Source organism: Ambystoma mexicanum, chromosome 9 (genome assembly GCF_040938575.1).
Source record: "Ambystoma mexicanum isolate Mex_15411 chromosome 9, UKY_AmexF1_1, whole genome shotgun sequence".
NCBI classification, from domain to species: Eukaryota; Metazoa; Chordata; class Amphibia; order Caudata; family Ambystomatidae; genus Ambystoma; species Ambystoma mexicanum.
Genome location: NC_090931.1, coordinates 1247709257 through 1247731210, shown reverse-complemented (window position 1 = coordinate 1247731210; position 21954 = coordinate 1247709257). Strand labels below are relative to the sequence as shown.

At 41.0% G+C, this 21954-nt stretch overlaps 1 protein-coding gene across 2 annotated transcripts in view; it reads right to left on the bottom strand.

The window, feature by feature from the left end:
• Positions 1 to 21954, bottom strand: part of DPP10 (dipeptidyl peptidase like 10) — a 1813461-nt gene that overhangs the window by 1411384 nt on the left and 380123 nt on the right. For both annotated transcript variants that reach the window (XM_069616586.1, XM_069616587.1), the window contains exon 2: positions 13307 to 13421. In XM_069616586.1, coding sequence (XP_069472687.1) covers positions 13307 to 13421 — 115 coding nt within the window. The remainder of the gene's footprint in view (positions 1 to 13306; positions 13422 to 21954) is intronic.

Below are 21954 nucleotides of genomic sequence, written 5' to 3'. Positions count from 1 at the left end.
GGAGCTAAATGGTTATCCTTTTTATAAGGATTTCAACAAGTCAGGGGAAATGGGTCTGTCAGATACAAATGACTTGTTGTGCATGTGTCTTTCGGATCTTCTGGAAATACCTACTCTTTTTATTTATGTTTTTCCCTTTCCCTACTCCTTTTTTTGGGAAGTTAATATATCTATTTATTTCAGAATGTAGACATCGTTCTCGTCTTGTTAACTGATTGTATGGTTTGAATAAGCTCTTGTATCTACTGAGTTTTACAAAGTAAAGGAAACTTAACTTCTCGATTTTCTACGTTTGCTCTCGCTTGTATATGGGATTTCTAGAGGTGCCATCATTGTCCCTTTTTCATAGGTTTTGGCCAACTTTTTGGTTCTTTTCTTGATATTTCTGATCATGATATTTTTTTAAGTGAGGATCCTCCCCAAAGGCCCAATATATTGGCTGAATATTATAAGTGTATGGAAAAGTGTGAAATGCTTGTTCGTAAGAAAGTGTGGAAACAATAGTATAATCATCTATTCGACAATAACAAAGAGAACCAGCTGATTACAGTGTTTTATATACCTAGTATGGATAAGAGCATGAAAAACAGAAACTTGTCATAAACTATGTTGAAGTGTGCAGAGAAATTAAGATGTAAGAGGCAAGGGTCCCGCTGATCAACAGTTTTCAGAGCTTTGCTAGCACATTTGTTTATATTGGTATGATTGTCGAAGGATTGTTTTGGTCAAACCATGCATTGAAAAATATTTTAAAAAAGTCAATGTCATTACTCCATCCACAATCTGCTATCTTTGTGAAGGAGTGTCAAGTGTAGAGAAGCTTTCAGGAGCAAGGATCCTGAGCAAGAGGCTGAGCGCTCACAAACACAGTTGTGGTGAGAGGAGATGCAACCATCTGCCAAGAATAAGAAGCAGAAGCTGTAACCTCAGTCCCTCTGATACAGAAGAGGTATTGACAAAGGATATTGCTAAATCAACTGTTGTGATACAGTGAGGGACAGGATTGTCCAGCTGATTTGTGCTTACGTTTGCTAAAGCAACTGTTGTGATACAGTGAAGGACATGATACAATGAGGGACAGGATTGTCCAGCTGATTTGTGCTTAAGTTTGCTAAAGAAACTGTTATGATACAGTGAGGGACAGGATTGTCCAGCTGATTTGTGCTAAAGTTGCATATGCTGATTTGGAGCTGGTAGAGTTGCTAAGAGAGAAATTGCAGGGTCAAGAAGGATGTATATTTAGCATAAGGTAAACACCTAAGAAAAGTTGGGATAAATGCAATGGCCCCACTCTTATCTAATACTCAACTTTGAATTGTGTCCTGCCTATGTGCACGTTACAATCAAAGATCCTTTGTTAAATCATACCTTTCAACGGATACCCTACAAGGAAAGCCTGGGTAAAAGGAGAAAAGAGAGAAAGGGAGAGCCACTGTAAAGGGGACAGTTAAAGCCAAATGATGATGGACAACCTTGGTTACAACTACTAATTGATTAGCCCTTTCAATTGGATGCAATGGATGTAGCTATGACAAAATAACTACAGCTAGGCAGGATATGAGTAGTAGATACAACTCCTACTCAGCCTCACAATACTGTGAAATTCCAATCATAAGGATTTTAACAGTCACAGTCGAGCAGGCAAACTTCCCTTGCCTCTTGTGCTAACCTCAGATGAATGGATGTAGCACAGAAGCATCTACAAGCAGCAATAATACTGAGGTTTCAAAATAAAAGAACATCCAAACAAGATTCCATATAAATAGGAGACTTTAATTCAACTAACTATACAACTAAATATACAAACTATACAAACAATAATCACAAACACTATAATTCAGTAATGTAAGAGAAGATGTACAATATGCAGACGTTAAAACAAAAGTGGACACTCTGGGTTTGAAAACAGGGCTACATAGGCAATATTCTCAGAAGAAAAGTCAAGTTCAATGAAAAAGGGTTTTAAAAAGGTGAGGAGTGGGGTTTTAAAATATCACAAAGGCCTTCAAACACCTTTAAGGCTTGTCTATGGGTCTCAACAGAATTGAGACCAGCTTCCAGGTGCTTTTCCACAGTTTATCACAGTGTCAAGATGGGTTCAGTCATTTGCTTTCAGCTGTTCAAGCAAGCATTAAGATAATTGATTCCATCAGGTCAAGTTGGCATCAAGGTCACGTTGGCATCAAGCCAATGCTTTCAGTGGGTTGATTCAGAATAAGGGTGGGCTGATCCAACTGTTTCCAGGTGGGAAAAGCCAGTATCTAGACAGGTCAAGACTTTGTTTTCCTGTAATTCAAGTCAATGCTCCAGATGGGTGAGTCGATGGCTTCTGCTGGGTCGAGTCTGCTGGGTCGAGTTGGCAGTCAGAACAGCGTGAGACAATTGCTTTTGTGGTGGGCTGTTCTTCCATCCGAAGACACTGAAACCATCTGGCTGAGAATTCAGCGAACAAGCAGCTTAACCACAGTGTAAAATCACGCAGAGCGAGAGAGGTCTGTGAAAGGCTAACCAGTGAAAACGGAGAGCTAGAACGAATGAGAAGAACCCAAGCAAGTGCAGGCCCCAGAGAAGTTCCCCTGTAAAACCAGACGTAAAGGGGAGAATTATGTGGAGATGGGCCACAAAGCGGAACAAATGGAATGGTTTTGTGTGGAAAAGGTTTTTGGCCAGAACCCTAGACAGCTTTCAAAAAATCTAGCTTACAAAGAAGAATTATGGATTTTCAATTTAAAGACATTGACTCAGGGGCTGAATACTTTGGAACCCTGGCATCCAGGTGCCTAATACTGCTAATGCATTCTTGGGAGGCTTATTATGGACATGTGTGGTACATTACTATTATACACGTTTTGGGTCCCCTCCTGCCAATGTACAAAGTTTTTTCAGCCGGGACACTTTAAACTTCCGTTAATGGGCATTCGCCTATGTAATTCTTAATTTTTACATTTGGCTAGGTTACATTAAGCATGCTAGTAATGGCTAATTTTGAATACATTTTACACACCTTTTCAAAACTGCAGGTGGGATAAAGCATGAATTCATGCAGTCCTGCACCACCCTCAATACATTTAATTTGTTCCAAATATGGGGGGCTTGCGAGCCCTTGTGTACCTTTTTGAATATGCCCAGGCGTTAGCCGAATTTTCTGGCGGTTCGTTCCTCTTCACGGTGCCAAGTCATTTGTGTATGGTGCTGTGTCCCTTTCACGGCTTTGTGTGCCCATGCCGATTTCTATGGCCGTGTGGTTTGTGGCCGGTTTGGAGACGCTGTGGAGGTCTCTCACGTGACCAGGGTTGAGATGCAGGAGATGCCGTGGAGTTTTTTTACTTGATTGGGTGTAAGGTACAAGTCACGCGCTTCAACCACGTAACTTATTGATTAATATCATATATGTGGGGCTAACGTGTTCCCCTCGACAACTTTTTGCAAGTTTGGGAACTTGATGTGTGCCCCTATAATAGCATGGTATAAATGCTGCGCAGTTTGTCTACCTCGTCGGGGAAATATTCAAGTCATGCAGTTGAATAATCAGCTGCCCAATAGCTTGTGGACGTTCAAAGGACGCCGCGTAATACGATCACGTGAGGAAATCGAGTGGACTATTTATACACATCAACAGCCTTGTCAGTCAGATGCGTGTTGTTGGTCCCCAGAGAAGGTCCGGGAAAGTTCAAGTGCATGGTTTCACCCGCGGATAGTTACTTTCATCATATCAGTGGCTGTCAGCTTCAGGTAAGCTGTTTGGGTACACATTAATGCCTAAACATCGCAATTGCCTTAATCAAGTTAGTTCAATCCAACTAGATGAATCTTTGCTGCCCAATTGGCTTATGCAGCCATTCAGCTTATACATGCTTAAAACATCGTGACTGTTCTGATTAGACAAGTCCAATTTAGCATTATATAATTTTGGTGTTCATTTGGCTTTCCCATGATAATAACAATCTGACTCTAAGTCATGACACCCCACTTATACCATGACTATTTCTTAACCTTTTCTTAACTATTCCCGGTTGAGACCACAACTATTCATTAGTTTCTTTGTTCTTTTCTGTCTCTTCCGCTGTTGCTGCCTAAATATGGTACATCCAGGCTCCATTCTTCCTGATACAGGAGCATCTCCCAAAAACTTCCTTCAAGGTGCGTTACCAGCACTACTCACAGTACCATCGTGACTCGGTTCTGTGGGGTAAGACGACTGTGGCCCTTTGACATCACTCCTGATTCCCTGATTCTGATTCTGGTACATCACGTGCAAAACATATGCCTTGACTCTTTGACAGAGGGTTCCTGATTTCTTTATTTTTTTAAAAAGACTTACAGATTGGAGCACAAAGTGCAGTGATCTGCTAAGCAGGACCTCTGATCTGAATGCTGCCAATCTTTATGACAGCATTTTCAGTTCTTTACAAACACACACCAGGGATTGACACTTGTTGGTTGTACCAAGGTTAGTTTAGGGGTTTGTCACTCTGTGCATGGCTTGCGCGTATTTCGCATCACAATTGGTCTATTTCTAGTCATGATTTATTCCCGCCTTGTCCAGGGATACTGTTTTTCTTTGGTAGCACTCCCTGAATGATGCCCTCTGTTTACCCCAGATATATGTATTTGGAGGTATGAGCAGGACAACAGTAGATTATTCTACTCTAAGCTTGAGCACGGTTAAGTTATGCATTTGCACTTTCTTACTTTCTCCCTCTCCCCTGTTTCTATATCCTTTTAGGGAACTTATGTTTTTATGCTTGTTTTGTTTTTAGAAAATGTATTGTTATCTCCTGATAAAGACGTAATACAAACAATGTTAACACGTCGAAACCGGTAGAGAAATTCAGGATAAGGCCACTTGTGAAGATCTTCCATTTCTTTGCCTATCCTAATTGCTGACCACCTACAAAAAACATTGTGGCCATGCTCATTGTTTTGCACAAAATAATGTTTGTACAATCATTGAATTGTTGAAGAATTGTGATATTTGTTATGCGTTTTTATCTTGTACTTATTGATGTTGTGTATGAGTGGATTGATGTACGCTGTATGGATGTGGATGAAGTAAATATAAGGGCACCTGGCAGGGTCCTGATATACCCAGGGGGGTACATATAGAAATATCAAACACATATCAGGATGAGAGATCCTACAAACAAGGTATGTGGTGCTGAACAAATCAATTTATTTCAAGAACACATATTTCCTTATTAGTTAGTTTACACAACTTTCGATAAGCATGAAAGTGAATGACAACGGACAACGGGCAGGTATAATTGTTTACAGTGGGCATATAAGGTAAGTATCAACCTCTTGGATCTTGAGGTCAACAAAACTCCACCCAATTGCACAGACACATTTGACAGTCTGGAAGACTTCTGCTTCAACGAAAAAAATGCACCCAGGACAGCAAGTGGTCCAGAGTGTAGTTAACACAGGGTGTACACGACACTATCTACAACACATACACAAAGAGGGGTTTTCTGTTGTGTCACGGAGGATCGACATGGGTGTGTTTTGGCCATGAAAGGCTGGGTTGTAGCCTGGTTAGATGTTGGCCTTCATCAGAATAAACACCAATGGTGGTGCTGTCCGTAATATCTGCTGCTGTGATAGCAGTGGTGATGCTGTATGTGGCCAATCCTTGGATTGTTGGTGGATTGTTGGTGCAGAGCTGCACTATGAATGAGCCGTGGGTTCCTGAAGCCTGAGTTTGTGTCAGGATACCGGGGCTTTTTGCCAGGGCCTGGAGGGTTCCTGATCTCGATCTGCAAAGTGCGAACGTCACCTGGGGATTCACAACCTGCCATTGAGGATTCACATCGAAAGTTGTGTAAACTAACTAATAAGGAAATATGTGTTCTTGAAATAAATTGATTTGTTCAGCACCACATACCTTGTTTGTAGGATCTCTCATCCTGATATGGATGTGGATGAATGTATGAATGATTTAATAGTATGAATTTTATGGAACTATGCTATGCTATGTCAAATAAATAATTGCTTGAGTGCAAATTAAATTGTGATTAAACTCACATAGTAATAAATGTATTAGGTTTAAAAAAAACCTTAATACGCTACTTTCAAATTGTATCCTCTGGATTTTCTTTCTGAGACTAGTAAAGGGGAGAATGTCAGGAGAATCTCGTTCCAATGAAATTGACAAAGTATTCCATGTAAAGTTGATGAAGGTGAACTTTGATAATTTAGGAAGCCAAACCATATTTGAATCTGCGAAAGAACATTATTATCTGGCAACCAACACCCTAGTATTTCCAAGTTTATGAAAAAGAGAATGGGAAATTTCAGAAAGTGGAGTCTGTGACAAAGTCCAGAGACACCAATAAGAGAAAAGATATACAAAAATAAAACCCCAGCAAGAAAACAGTGGCATCAATTGTCAAGACCGCATACCGTTTATAAGAAAGTGTATTTTACAGAAACCTCCAAGATATGCTAGCCCGAATCAAAGCATGAAACAAGGTGGAAAACAACCCCTAAAGACAAGGCGAAGCCAAACGACATGATGAAAGAATTATGAGAACTCATACAGATGGTGACAAGAGACTATTTAAGACTATCCCATTAGCAAGAACTAAGAAGAAGAAGAAGAAGAAGAACCTTTGCCCGATTAGAGAATCATGAGAAGGGAAGCATTCTCCTGACCTTCGTTTGTTTGACTAGTGGTAGGGTCAGTTAGACTTAGTTCCTAGACAGCAGACTTATTCATCTGGCCATTTCCCGACTTACAAGCTCTGTAGTTATTCACAAAGGTAGGGAACATCCACAAATAAATAAGGAAAGAAATTAATTTTTCTTATCATTTAATACAACATGCATTATACATGACATCACTGTGTTTGTGTCCTTTTTCTGACCTGCAGGAGAACACACACCTATATAATTTTGGATCAGCTTGAGTATATCTCTGGCTATTGGAAATTTGCTTTCCACCAGGCCCTTTGCAGAAATGTACATGGCTCTCTGTAACCTCTGTGCTGCCAAACTACGAGGTAGCTATGAGAGGTGTCTGTTGAAAGGTTCCTCAGCATGGCACATGTGCACTATGTTTAACAGCATGAAACATTATGAAAGTGGCATCTGATTAGCAGCTGTCACTTCCAGAGTCAGATCTACTAACATAAATCTATACTTATAAAAGTGAAAATGTGTGGGTTTGTTTGTGGCATGGCAGAGTGTTTTTCTTTATACAATTCCACACTGCCTCACCAATCTGCACCAAATTCTGCACAGTTACCTGTTAGGATGCTCTGGAGATTACTGGCTACATGACTTCTGCCTAAACCACCCATTTCCCTGCATTTTAGCATCTTCACACATGAGACGGTTGTCTGAAATCATCTAAACATCAATGTGGCCGTAGAAGGACCGTTCCACAACCCTAGAATGCACAGTTTCTGGAACATTTGCAAAGCAATGCACCACAAAACAGCACAACACCAGGGGGAGGCAACAGGTAGGTAGAGAGCATAGTATGTCCCAGTATGCAACAGCACACCAACTCCACCTCCTCCCAATGCCTCCATCGGGGTATGTTAACCAGCCACACACGCCCATTCTCACTGCAGTTTACTTCAGAGTCTAAAGCACATAAATCAATATGCAAATCAGAACAGCAATCTACAGGATCATTTATTTTCAACAATTGATGAGTTTTGTCATGTCTGGCCACAGAACCCGTTTGGAGAATGGGTACATTTTGCTAGTTTTCATTAAAAATCAAAAAGAATCACACAATTCTACCCTCACAGATAACATTCAATCACGCAGTGTGTTAAGATACATGACATTACAAGTGACATTCATGCATTGATTAATTATGTAAATTAGCACAACAGTACTTGTGACTATTGTTTACAGAGATACCATATGTTTTAATGAAAACACAATGATGTGCTATATTTGAATCCCATGTAATTAGATGGTTTTTAAGGTAGATGCTGCATGATTTCTTTCAAATAAATGATGTTTTGTATGTTGTTTGGTTGTGCAGATCCATAGTGTTTTCCTACACATTAAGTTTAGCATGAAAAGTATTTTTCACTAGGGTACATTTGTGTATTTATATCTTACTTGTACTTGTACTAGATGAAACCTCCAACACTGGTGCATGAACAGATTGTGTGCCATTTACCAAGAACCCCCTTGCATAAAAGCTTCTCTGCAATTTTGTACACAATTGTGAGTGTAGCCGATTTGGCAGAAAACAAATAAAGGCAATAACAGGGTTAATTTCCAGGGTGTTAGGTAATATTGTACAATGGTAAGCTTGCAAAAATTGAGTTCCAGACTAGTATCACAACCATTGGAAATCTGTGGCATGAATTCCTACTCAGAAATAAATGTGTTCCAACCTCTTCAGCACTACTAGATGTGAATGCAGTGGTTTTCATGAAAGAGGCTGTCTGCCATACATACTGTAAACATATGGTGAGTAAATATTTCAGTAACTTCACAATTATTATAAAACAGAACATATTCCTAAGCTATCAACAGGTACATTTCATTACCAACTGAGTTCATTTCCTAGTATGTTCAGGAGCCTAACCGTCTTCGATAAAGTATATGTTTGACATCTGCTTTTCTTTTTTGATAAAATGTATCTGTTTAATAACACATGTGCAATCATTGTGCATGTTGCTTAAATTAAGAAAACCAACCTAAATACTTGTCGCATTGGGAACATGTCAAAGACTATGAATGATCAATGATAAGAGACCTGTCTCTTGAAGTATTCCACTCGTAACCCCCTCGTTTGATATATGATGATATTGTACTAATCTCCACTTCCTTCTCTTACATTGGGGTGCCAAATGAAGATGATGTGCAGAGAGATCTGTAGGAGATTTAGGTGGTGCACATTTTCACATGGTGCACATTTCAATAGGCCAGGAATCATAACTTAGAGGGTGTATGAGAGACACTGGTATCAAATAGCATTGAGAATTCAAACTAACCAGAGTGGAGGTATAACTTGGGATGTACCTTGTCAGGGTGGTGCGCAATTTCAGGGAGTGTAGGGACTAATTACTAACTTTTAACATGACTAATTACTAATCTTAACCCGTAGCCCATAACACAATTAGTGTTTAGACTGGGAAAGCTGAGTCCATAGAACTTTGTGCAAATCAGTGGTGCAAACTAAAGGTGCAAACTGGGGTGTGTGAATGAGATTGCAAGCACAGGCTCTGAAATGCTGCTTAGAAAATAAATGCAGGAATTAAAGCTTCACTTGTAATGTGGAATGTGCAAAATCTTTGTTGCTCAAAGTAGGTCCATTGTCTGGGTTCTAGCGCAGGACACAATGTAAATCATTGATTCTGGCGTTCATTGAACTAAAACTCTGCTCATTGGTGGGGTGGACACAAATCGGGACTTCTGCAAGATTCCAGGAGGTTTTGTCTATCCAGAGAAGGTGTCTGATTGCCATGTGGCATCACAGTCGGGTCTTACACTTTGTGTAGGGGAATATACATTAAGTGGGCAGCTGGAAAGGAGGCTTTAAAAAGAAGACACAGAGAAAAAAGAGGGGCTTTTGCTGTTTGCGGCCAAAAGATGGAGAAGGAAAATTGCAGAAAGAGGAAGTGAATTGGGCACGATCGGAGCCAGACAGACCAGGGCTGACCATGGAAAAGAGTTATTTTCTGAAGAAGAAAAAAGAAGTGAGCCAGAGATGGAATGTGAAGCTGAGCTGAGACCGAAGGCGCAGAGCCTGTCCATTGCTGGCTTTGCAAGCGCAGGTTCCTCAGGTACCTGGATAAGCAAATAAGTAACCAAATGAGGACATTACATCATGTTTGTGTGCAATAAAATATTGTGTGGCGAGTGTTGCACGTGGGTAGGCAGTTGCAAGGTGGCAAAAACATTGAAAATAGGTCAAAGATCCACAGATAATTTTGTGCTTGCCTGCAAAACTTCTCGTTGGAGGCTTTGTAAATAAAAAGGGTTTCAGAATATGTTTGCTTTTATTGAGCTATGTGAAATACATATGATGTGTGAAATATGAATTGACTTTTTTTCCTGCTAAATGTGCTTTCTCTTTGTGTTTCCAATAACACTGATACATTCCATTTATGCACTGTCCATAATTTTAGAATATATGTATATATTCAGTGGTGTTATATATACATATAACACCATTGAAGGGCACTGTTTGAAAAAAAAAAGAACCATGTGGCTGTTCATTGTGAGCATATTGTTCAGCGCTGTGTCAGAGTCTATCTGCTAACTGAAGCCCTAGTTGAATGGATATGGCATGAAAGCACACACACTGTCTCACTTTCATGAAATTCCCTGTGCATAAACCCTGAATATAGTGGTTTCTACTCTGGTGGTATGACTTTCCTATGGAGATGAAAACTGCAACACCGACATCCATATAGTAGTCAGACAAAGCGTCTGCTGTGTGCAATTTATTTAAAAACCAGTACTTGTACGAGATGGCCATCTTTGATCAGTACAGTTACATGAAAGGGAGATGTGTGCACATGGAGTCCTGGGTAGGTGTTGCCATGCACTCTCCTTTGAAATCCTAGCAGCATTACGGAAGTTATCATTATCCAATTTGTCCCTGGTAGGAAAAAAAGAATATTAATCAGCGATCATTCCATAATAACCCAGGTGACTGATAGTACCTAAACCACACCCATTGTTTTATTTAGTATGTCCTATCTGCAGTGACGTCATTTAGGGGTCGCCAGAGGTCGCAACTGCGACCTCTGAGGTCTCCCCTGTGACCTCTGTGGTCTCGCTTGCGACCTCTGTCTTAAAAAAAACGAAAAAAATAAAACAATGTTTTTTTTTGGGGGGGGGGGTAATGCACGCTCCTGGGCTGTGGCCAGCACCATGTGGCTCTTTACTTCTGGAGTGAATGAGTACCAACACAGGTTGGGTGATATCCTGCGATGTCATCGGGGGGTCAAGGGTCGTGTGATGTCACTTCCGCTACCCCAGGCATTTTGGCAAAATGACGTCCCTGCCTATCTGGCGGAGGTGCCTTAACAGCCTACATATTGAATGCTGCAGACATAAATATACATAATTAAGCCATGGTAAGAACAGAATGAAAGTTGCGTCCAATCTCATTTCGTCATTTAAAAACGAAAACTTGCCTTCTGGGATTGGATTTGAGCTAGTGTGTAGATGAGTCATCGTACAGTTTATTCTCATATAAACTACACAAGCTGGCATAAAATCAACACAAGGATTAAATGAGGAAACCTATGGTCTAAGTATCATTCTCAAGCATCATGTGTACCCTAATTCCCTGGCCTCTTTTTCTATAGCTCAAATCAATGATTCATTTGGACATACGGCAGCATTTATCTTAAACAAATCCAAGAATCACGTAATAGCTTTCACAAGTGCATTACGTTAACCATTGGGTAGTCCACTAAGAGAATACAGTTCCTGGATACAACTATCTGTTGGAAGGAATGGCAAACGAGAAGTAGCTGCATACAAGAAAACTGCACATGGAAACAAATACCTAGTAAGAAACACAGAAGGGTCTGTTATTTACATCCAGGCTATCTGATACCAACACATATGTTCCAATAGGAAGACAAGGCACAACCAACTTGCCACACAAAATACATCATTCTTTCAAAAGGGCCACTCAACCAGACAAATTAACATGGAATTTGAGTGTGCTTTGAAAATAACTAGAGACAACCTGCTGCAATAGAAAGACAGCAAAAACAAGGGTGTCCACCTTGGTTATGACTTATCATGCTGCACTAGCATAACTTAATAGTATTGTTAAGGACCTACAGGGATGCTGAGAGATATTTCTAAAGAAACACCAATAATGGAATAGAAGCAACTGGGAAAGCTAGCATAGTCTGGACAAGAAGTGAATTTCCACTATATCAAGGATAAAGGAGACACGTAACTTATCAGGGCAAGGTTAGGAGAAATGCCAACTCATCTGCTGTCTAACAAATACAGATATAAGAGACACACCACTGCAGATCGTCCATTCTCATGCACTGCATTCAAAGAATGGAGTACCCACAAGAAAGATGCCTAGGCCAGATAACACAACATGGACACACAATACAGGGTCTGCCCTTGATCGTTTTAAAAGTTGACCTCTCAAATACTATACATATAAGAACATATTGATACTCAAAGATGCCTAAACTAAAGTCTGGAGATGTGAATATTGATATAGGTTTTCTGACACACCATCACAAATACTGAGCCCAGGACTAGCAAGGGAATCAAATCAACAAAGCTAGAAGTGCCATCAATGCTCCAGTGCCATCCATTTATCAACAGCTTTTGGGCACTACTATTCAGAAACCCTAATAGACGATTACTCAAGTGTCTACATTCAAACAGTTCACAACCATAATAGAGCCTCAGGCACACCAAGATAATAGTTGACACTGCACTGTTAAAACATGAGTTGCATATGTCCCACTGCATGGCAGCCAGGAAGCCATTGTGAAGGTTGATGCATATGGAGGTTACATTATGCACTGCACCATTAAGAACATATTTTGTACTGTCACATGGTATACCAACAGTAAACCTTATAAATGTTACAGAAATCAATACACACAATCCCAACACTACATGACGATTGATCAAGACTGCAAAACACACATTTAAACTATATGATGAAAGTGCAAAACAGACCATGCTTTTTAATTATGTTTTTTTAAATCTTTAACTTTGATGTTACTAAAAGAACACAACAAATGCAGGTCATTGTTGTCAGTGAAATACATAAGCAGTCATCCCAGACCTGCATTCCATGCATAGTATTCCTTCACCCAATGTAATGTAAACTCAAAATAATCGTGTTTTCCTTTATTTTTTCGCTCATGAGAATGAATTGTCCAGTGTGGGAGTCTTTGCGACTCATTTCACTGAGCACCATCTGATGAAGAAGGACAGCTAACGAAATGTAAATTTCTGCATAACATCTCAAGTCAGTCCAATAACGGTTTTCAAAATCTGCATTTTGGGTGATTTTAAAACTGAACGAACAGCACCATACGTTTCATATGATAACGTTGGAGACAAGTTGTGGTAATAGGTGGCGCCTAGTGCATGGAACTCTTTGGCTTGTACTTGTTTTAGTCAAAGTAGCATCTGTCACACCATGGCCTACACACAAACACCAGTACATTTGGTTGCAACCAGTTTCCCTTCAACAAGGCCAGTCATATGCTTCAATAAATATTATAAGTAAGTTACATGGCAAGGTACTAGAATCTCATTTAAATTCATGTACCTTTAATAAATTTAAATGAATAGTTCACTATTGGAGAAGAATAAATAGTACCTGGAGTGAGAAGTATCACTGACATGGTGATAAGCGAACATACCACTAGAATCACAAGCAATGCAATCGCAATTCCCTTCCAGTTCCTCTGCTGTGGACTACTGCTTCCCAGCTCCTGCAGAGAAAGAACACACATTTTATAATTGCATGCATTTCAAAAATATGTATTCATAAAAATGTGAACTTCTTCACGTTACAGCACAGTGTGAGAGCCGATTATTATCCTTTCATTCCTAGACTTCTAATTAATTATTCACAGGTCTGTTATTTCAGAACACTGTATACCAGGAAAAAGTTCTTTGCAATCATAATTCCCCTATGAGACGATCACATTATGTATGCCCAATCGTTCCAAAACGAGAATAAAATGTGTTTTACAGAAAGTGGAGGAAAATTGCAATTGACATGGTACTGCACATTTATGGAAATGCAGTGTGCCACTTTACTGCTCTTCGGCTTATAGAAAACTGTAAATGCTTGCATACTTCATCTCCCACCATGCACTATAGTATTGTTAAAAGCAGATACTGTATGTAATAATGGTTTAAAAATATATATTTATTTTACAACGGCACTTTACAGCACAATTTATTCACTATACATATTTGCCAGAGATCCTTATAGAGCCCCATACGGCGAATTGTCAAAGGCTCAAGGACATTTGCAGTTTTCATATTCTCATGTGAATCAAATGCATGTGTACTCATGTTTGCAATGTGCATCCAATTTGGAGGTAAGTGGTAACTGAGAATGCTTTCTGCGGCCAGATTATCAAACATTTGCACACGTTCTAAAAAGTGAACAAATGCTATGATAATATAGAATGGAGCAAACAGGTTTTGCCACAACCGTAGTATCTAAAAACATTTCCACAAGAAATCTGATTGCTACATTTCTTTTCATGTTACTCATCAACCACATTAAATAAGACAGAGTTTCCTTTTTGCCCTTGTGAAAACATGTTTAGATAATACAAATTGGGGCTAAATCTATTTGCTGCATTTCCAATTATCCAAGCACAAAAATCAGTTCAAAGCGTTGATAATCTGGCCAATAATTGTAAATTGACATACTTTATTCTTAGAATTTCCTATTTTGCCAAATGCAAATAAATGTGCACTCCTCTGATTGCCTGGAATATATGCCAGCTACCTTCAATTTTGAAAAAAAGTATTATCACTTATAAAATGGGCCTCATTACAAGTCTGTGGTAAACCGCCGGTGCTACAAACTGGTTGTCGCCAGACTCTAAGACCGTTTCCGCTACCTGAGATCCCAGTACTACCGGAACATTACAAGTCCCGCCAGCCGGGGAATCAGGCGATGGAAAATGTTAGTCCAAATTCCCATGGAGTCCAGGACTCCCCGGAAATAGGGACTCAGAAGCACCGGCACCGTTAGTAATGGTGCCGGTGCTTCCATGGCAACTGTGACTACCAGGGCTGTTGCGCCAGGTGGGTCAGACCTGCTGTGTGCAACGGCGCCAGCAGGCACAGTTGTAGTCTGCTGGTCCGGAAAGGGTGCTGGTACGTTGCTAACAGCACCCTTAATGCCGGACCGGCAGACTTGTAATGAGGCCCAATCTCTTTGAAAACATTACATGTTTGGAGTGTCACTATTTAATCAGATGAACTGCACACTTTCATAAATGTTAAATGTCATTAACTATAGATCGGGCATAGGTAGAAATGAGGAACACTGTGCTCCTATCCTTCTAATAAAAGAGTTCAGTGACAATATCAGAATGTGTATTGGTCTATTACTGAGACCTGGCTTCACTCCGCTGCCGGCTCGGTAACTACTTTGGCCATACCTCCTTGCTATAAGATCATCCATGTCAATCAATAACAACGTATAGGAGAAGGTTAGTCATGATTTACAGGTCATCACTTCAGCTTCGTCAGATTGCCAATATTGTCATAGCAGATTGTGAAATTCTACTTGCCAAACTCTTGAATGACTCTGATACTACCATCAATAGTGTTCTTATTTACCACCACCACAATAAAATGCCTGATTTTCTGTTGCATCTGAGTGATGTGATTCTTCCTCTTCTTAAACCATTGGCAAAATTGATTCTATTGGGCGAAATGAATCTGGGTCTTTGGGACTCCACTGATAAAATGGCCACTACATCAGCTCTACACTGACAGCACTGGGTTTCTCCCAAAGGGTGCAGTCAGCAACCTACAATAAGGGAAGGACACTTGACTGGGTGGCTACGCACAATGTAGACCTTGAGTGTCTCGACAATGCCCCTTGTCCCTCGTCAGATTACTTTTTTGTGCAGTTCTCCCTTCCTTGCAATACACACATAAAAGTAATTGAGCTCCCAGAACCTGGGTCAAATGCAGGAACCTGCGCAGGCTTACACCAACTGCTCTGGAACCAATGTTTTCTTCCATACTTGATTACCTGACCTTAACAGTGCCAATGAATTGGCGGAAGTATATCACACTATGCTGACTAAGGCAGTCATCCAACTAGCACCAGAAAAGTCATGCCTCATTAAAGCCAACAAGTCTAAAGACTGGTTCTCTATTGACATTCACAAACTTAGATACCTTAAGAGAAAGGCCTTAAAAAATTGGAAGAATAGGCCATCTACTGCCAATACATTGGACAATTCTAGTGCGCTAATCAGTATAAAGCAGCTATCTATGAGGCAAAAAGACAGCTGCATGATAACATAATTACTGAAGCACCATCTAATACTAAGGAACTGTTTATGATCCTAAAGGAACTTGAGTCTTCATGCCCCATCTCAACAAAAATGTTAAGGATGCAACCTGGTGTACCAGCATACAGGAAGCATTGAGAGGAACAATTGAAAAGATTAGAGAAAAGACCACAATAAACTATACCATCCTAGAGCCTATGCAAGTCTCTATGACTAATCTTCCTTCACATATCCCTGCACCTTTTTCCTTCAAGGATGTAACAGAACATGAAATCGCAGTGATACCATCAAGCATTACACCGACCACATGCAAAGGGGACATTTGCCCAGCAGTGACTGTTAAGGCTTGTGCGGCTCAACTCCTGCCAATAATAACAACATGTGTCAATGGCTCCTATCAAGAGTGCCATCAAACAGGCATGCATCTCCCCTCTTTTAAAGAAGCCATATCTTAATCCAGCTCTGCCAGAGAACTACCGTCTCGTTACAAACATACCCTTTCTGCTTAACATTTTGGATAGGGTAGCATATATCCAGATTCAGGGTTTCTTGGAAACCCACAATCTCCTAGGATACAAACAGTCGGGCTTCAGAAAATCACACGGCACTGAGTACACTCTACTGGACCTTAAATCCAACATCCTACATCATTTCGAAGAGGGCAGCACAGTTATGCTTATGTTGCTTGATTTGTCTTCTGCATTTGATGTGGTGGACCATGGTATTTTGATACAGAGACTCTGTGATACTGCCCCCCACCCAATGCCGTCAATTGGGTGAAATCATTTCTTTTTGGCTGAATGACTAAGGTCTTCGGTAATGATGCCATGACATAGAAAGTTATCTTGTGACATTCGGGTTGCCTCAGGGGGGCGTGTATCTCGCCCATGCTGTTTAACATCTTTACCATCCCTCTCTTTAAAATGTTCGATGAGGACGGCACCCGTATGCTAACTGCAAACTAACAGACTGCAAACCGCACAAAACAATGCCCTCAAAGCCGCCATGAGCATCCCTAGAAGAGACCATATATCCCACACCAGACGTGAAGCATGGTGGCTCCAGGTCAAAGACTGTATTACTCTGAAAATCCTCACCATCACTCACAGGTGCATCAACAAAACCACTCCAGCATACCTATCTGAAGCAATATCAAGGACCACATCCACTCGCCCCACCAGAGCTCAGTACACCAACCAGCTACACATACCACGCATAAAGAGAGCCACAGTGGGAGGTCTAGGCTTCTCCTATATTGCACCGAAACTCTGGAACTCACTCCCTGCCACCCTTAGAGCTGAAACTTCCATCTCTGTCTTCCTCAACAACCTCAAGGCCACTCTCCTCAACTAGCAAGTGGAGGACTGCCTCCTCCACTTCTGCCATGTATATTGTAATATAACACAAATGTAATATAACTATATTGTAACCTGTATATATGCTGCTAATGACCATGTAACTAAGTAACTAAGCTTTGTACTGTAATAAGTGCCACGATGTCCTCGGGCTGTTGTGCGCTATATAAATACAAATAAAACAAAACAAAACAATAAAACAAACTATGCTGACGACACTCGGTGCCTGATGCGCCTCACCGGGGACTATGCACAAGATACTATCTCGGTCAACCGCATATTTAGCCCCATTGAATCCTGGATGAGGGACAATGGGTTAGCATTGACTACCAATAAAACAGAGCTGATGATTGCCGGGACTATTGGCCACACTAGAAAACTTGGGAATGAATACAAGCCTTTAACATCACAGGCTGTGAAATCAAGATGCTGAACAATGTAAAGACCTTGGGGTTGGTACTGGATCAGGAGCTTTCCATTAAAGAACATATTAGTCGCTTGGTGTCTAGCACAGGCTACTTTCTGAAAAAATTGACCCAAATCAGACCCTTTCTCAGTGCCATGATCATGAGAGTGATTATTTGAGCCGTATTGACTACTCTGCCAGTCCTCTCCAGGGCGTCAGTAAAGGGGATCTGGCCATATTGCAGGTCATCCAAAATAATGCAGTGAGGGTGGTGGAAGGTCTAAAGAGATCTGACCATGTCTCCATCACTAGACAAAATCTCCACTGGCTTCCAGTGGAGAAAAGAGTAATATTTCGGACACAGACACTCTGCATCACACATCAATGCCTGCATAGAGATCGCTAGATATCTTGCAGAGAAATTGGTCCGGTTGCCGGAGAGCAGTGTCCTGCTATCTATCAACTCCATGCAAAATTGGATGTTGTTGCACAGAACTCTTTTTCCCACACAGCTCCACAGAACCAAGGCTTTGGAATGATCTCGCAATGGATCCGATATCCGGCACTAGCTTTGAGAAATTTAAACGTGACCTCAAGACCATTCTCTTCTGCTAAACCTCTCACCTTCTGATCCTGCTGTGCTTTCTGATCCTGATTGTGTGTCCTTGTGCTTTTATGCCTACGAACCCTGTCTATGCGTGTTATAAATAAAATAAATAAATACATGATTTTATATTGTTTTATATATCCATGACTGCTAGAAGATTTTCTTTTTAGTTTGTGTGCAATTTCAATTTTTGTTGATAAGACATACTCTTGGCATATTGAGCCATTAGAAATACCCTGAGTATATTAAAATGCAACCCCATCAAGTGTATTTTTGAAATATGTTGCTTAAAACTGTTGACTGGCTGGAAACTGCAATAAATCAATGCATCACAAGGTCAAAGCACTTTCTATGCACTGCCATTACTGAATAAACAGGCCTCATAGCATAAGAGTCACCAAAAGTAGAGCATTTCTTACCGTGAGTGGGAAAAAGTGTCCCATTTCACCAGCAATCAGAACATTTCAACCTACAAATTCAGGGGACCACTGGGAAGAAAAACATCCACCTGGCGGAGAAGGGCATGGTTTGCCAACCTACTGAGGATGGGACCACTGTGTTCCTCTCCTCAGGGATGAAAGAGCTCTGCAGGGCTTCTCACGCATGCTGCAGATCTTGGCAAGACAAGGTGATGACCATGCAAAAAATGACACCTTTTAGATAAGCCTATGCCTGGTCTCAATGTGGGTTTTTGGAACCCTTGTCTACTGACTACATAATACAAATTGTTCTTCCTACTTTGTGTGGCAAGGTATATTGGTCCCAGGGCCTCTTTAGCAGAGGGAACGTTAAAAACATCAGTACCGAATCAAAGTAAGACGTTTTGTACAGGTGTAGTCACAGTCCCAACCATTAAGCAATATGCCCCAAGGCGCGGGCCATTACCGAGCAAAGCGAGGGCCTTAATGAAGGCACTGGGGCGTTATCTGATTGGCAATGGCCCGTGGCTTGTGGTATATTGCTATTAGTAACCCGGCCCTTAAGACCGGAGTACTAAAAGCAATATTTTTCTGTCCAAAAACGATGCAGCATTTTGGAACAGAAAAAAAAAGTCAAAGAAAATGGCCACAAGGGACGGGAAAACGGAGTCCATTTTCCCTTTCCATAGCAGCCATTGGGAGCAGACACACTGGGAACAAAAGTGTTCCCGGCGCGTTTGCTCCCGAAAAAAGGACAGATAAGTAGGTAAGTGAGGTTAGGAGAGCAGGGAGGGGATTGGTTGCAGGGGAGAGTGGGTTGAGGGGATTGGTTGCGTGGGGGGATGACAGGGTGGGGACCGGAAAAAAAACTAAAAATATGTTCCTGAAACCCAGGTTGGGGAGAATAGCCCCATTTCGAGCCTCCTCATTGGCTGAGGGGCTGCCACCCCACCCCCCACCAGGGACAAAGGAATGGAATCCTGGATGAGGGATTCCCGGTGAGGTATGGACCTAGCGAGGGCCAATCAAAATGTCTGATTCATTCTGGTTGACCCTCGCCTGGTCCTAATATTGTTTAAACAACTATTTAATAGTTCATCTCAGTCGATTAACTAAGTATGCAATCCCTGGCTGATAGGGAATGTTGTCATTCCCTTTGTTTCCTAAGACACTGACACTGAAAGCTACACACCATGCCACACCACTCTCTGAGCATTATCCAAAACATGCCCCTGTTGACCTTGCCTGGCGCCAAATTATTCACCCAAATACTGACTCAACCGAATTGTAACCATATTCAGAATCCGAATGGGAATTTAAGATTTTCAGATATATGAGCTCAAGCAGACAGATATATTACAGCCATATAGTTATGGTTAAGTTGCTCAACTCATAAAAAGAACACTTTTATGGGTGGCTTCTAACTTTGCCCCCCTGAACAAAACCTCACCAAACTTTGCAAAAGTATATGGACCCCTCAGAATTATATTGTGAAGTTTGGTGCAGTTTCCTACAGGGGGGTAAAGTTATAGGGGTCCCCAAAATATGTGGAAATCCTCAGACATAATGGACAACATGTTTTGTTTTCTCGCCTACGGCCCAAGCCACTGGAAAGATGTTCACTAAATAGGCACCACGAGAGGCGGTTTGGTCCCGGTAGCTTGCTTTTGAAAATTTGGTTTAAAGCCGACCAGAGGTTTTTATTAAAAATTGGCAAAAAGTAGGTACAAAAAATTAGTGACATCTAGGTCTTGTCTGTGGACTCATATCCTGATTCGGAGTCCACAGACACCTCTGGACCAATTAGAGAGCATTGTGACTGTCTCAGACATCTTAGGCACCCGCTGATTAGTCATTTAAAAATCTGAGGTGCATCAAAACATGTGAAGCATACACTATGTTGGATTGCGAACAGCGCCTGTAGTCTCTGGAAATCGTGATAAAAACATTAAAAAAACACAAATTGTAAACATATGAAACTATCTCTCGGTAGCTGAGTGGTGAAATGGATAGGATGGGATATGGCGATAAAAAGCCGGATTACTCAGAAGGTCAGGGACCTTCCTGTGATGTTCGCACATGCATGTTTCTGCATTACAGGGTCAGTGAAAAGCAGTTTTGGGGTGGCTTATAACTTTGGTGCCACTCAATGAAACTCAATGAAATTTTGCAATATCATTGTAGACCTGACACTGAATGGTGCTGTTTAGCAAAGAGGGGGCTTATACATTCATTGCCATTTGACGATTCTGCATGAATGTTGCCCAACCTTGAATGTTTGTGCAAAGTCTGAATAGATTTTGTCAAGTTACATGACTATTTTGTGTATGTACATTTTGACACTTTTCAAAAAATAAAACAGACAGATTTGCAGCAACCTAGTGCAAGGAGCATTGGTAAGGACTCAAAAGCATAGTTTTGCAAATGTGTCTGTGATTTATTTTTGAAAAGTGTCATAATGTAGGAACAAAAAACAGTTATATACCTTTGGAGCATGAGGTATGTAGCCTGTGGCCATGGGCAGTGGCCAGATTGTCTGGTTCATGGTCAAAGGCAAAATGGGCAATGGGGTTAAAGTGGGCATGGCCACCAGGGACCGACTATGTGGTAATGCTTTTCGAAATCAGGATAGGTTTGAAAGGGAAAGACAGTTCTGCTCGTGGCTACAGCCCGATGTGCTGGACAGGATTGCAGCAAACTTTCGTGGGCAGCATCAGCAAGGACCTCAAGGCATATTTTTGCAAATCTGTCCTGTGTTTTATTTTTTTAAAGTGTCAAAATGTAATTACAAAAAAGGGTGATATAATTTAGGTCCCTGGGCAATGTACCAGGCCCTGAGCAAGGACAAATGTGTACTGATTTGCTTATTGAGGCATGCCCCATGGCCAAAGCCCTAGTTTTGAATGGGAAAACATATTCTGCTGACAAAAGGGCATATATAAACTTTGAACCAGCTTTGTGTCAACAGAGAGTGGGTGCTGAAGGTCTGTCAGGAGAATGATGCAGTTGGGTGTATGTGTTCATAATGCTTTGCTCATGGAGATTTATGAAAGGAGGGTGTGGCTAGCAGATCACCCTTTCTGAGATGGAATTACCTACATCATTTTAATACTTTAAAACAAATAGGACTTCTATACTCTTGCCAGAATGCAATTCCGCACTTACAGATAAAGCAAGTATA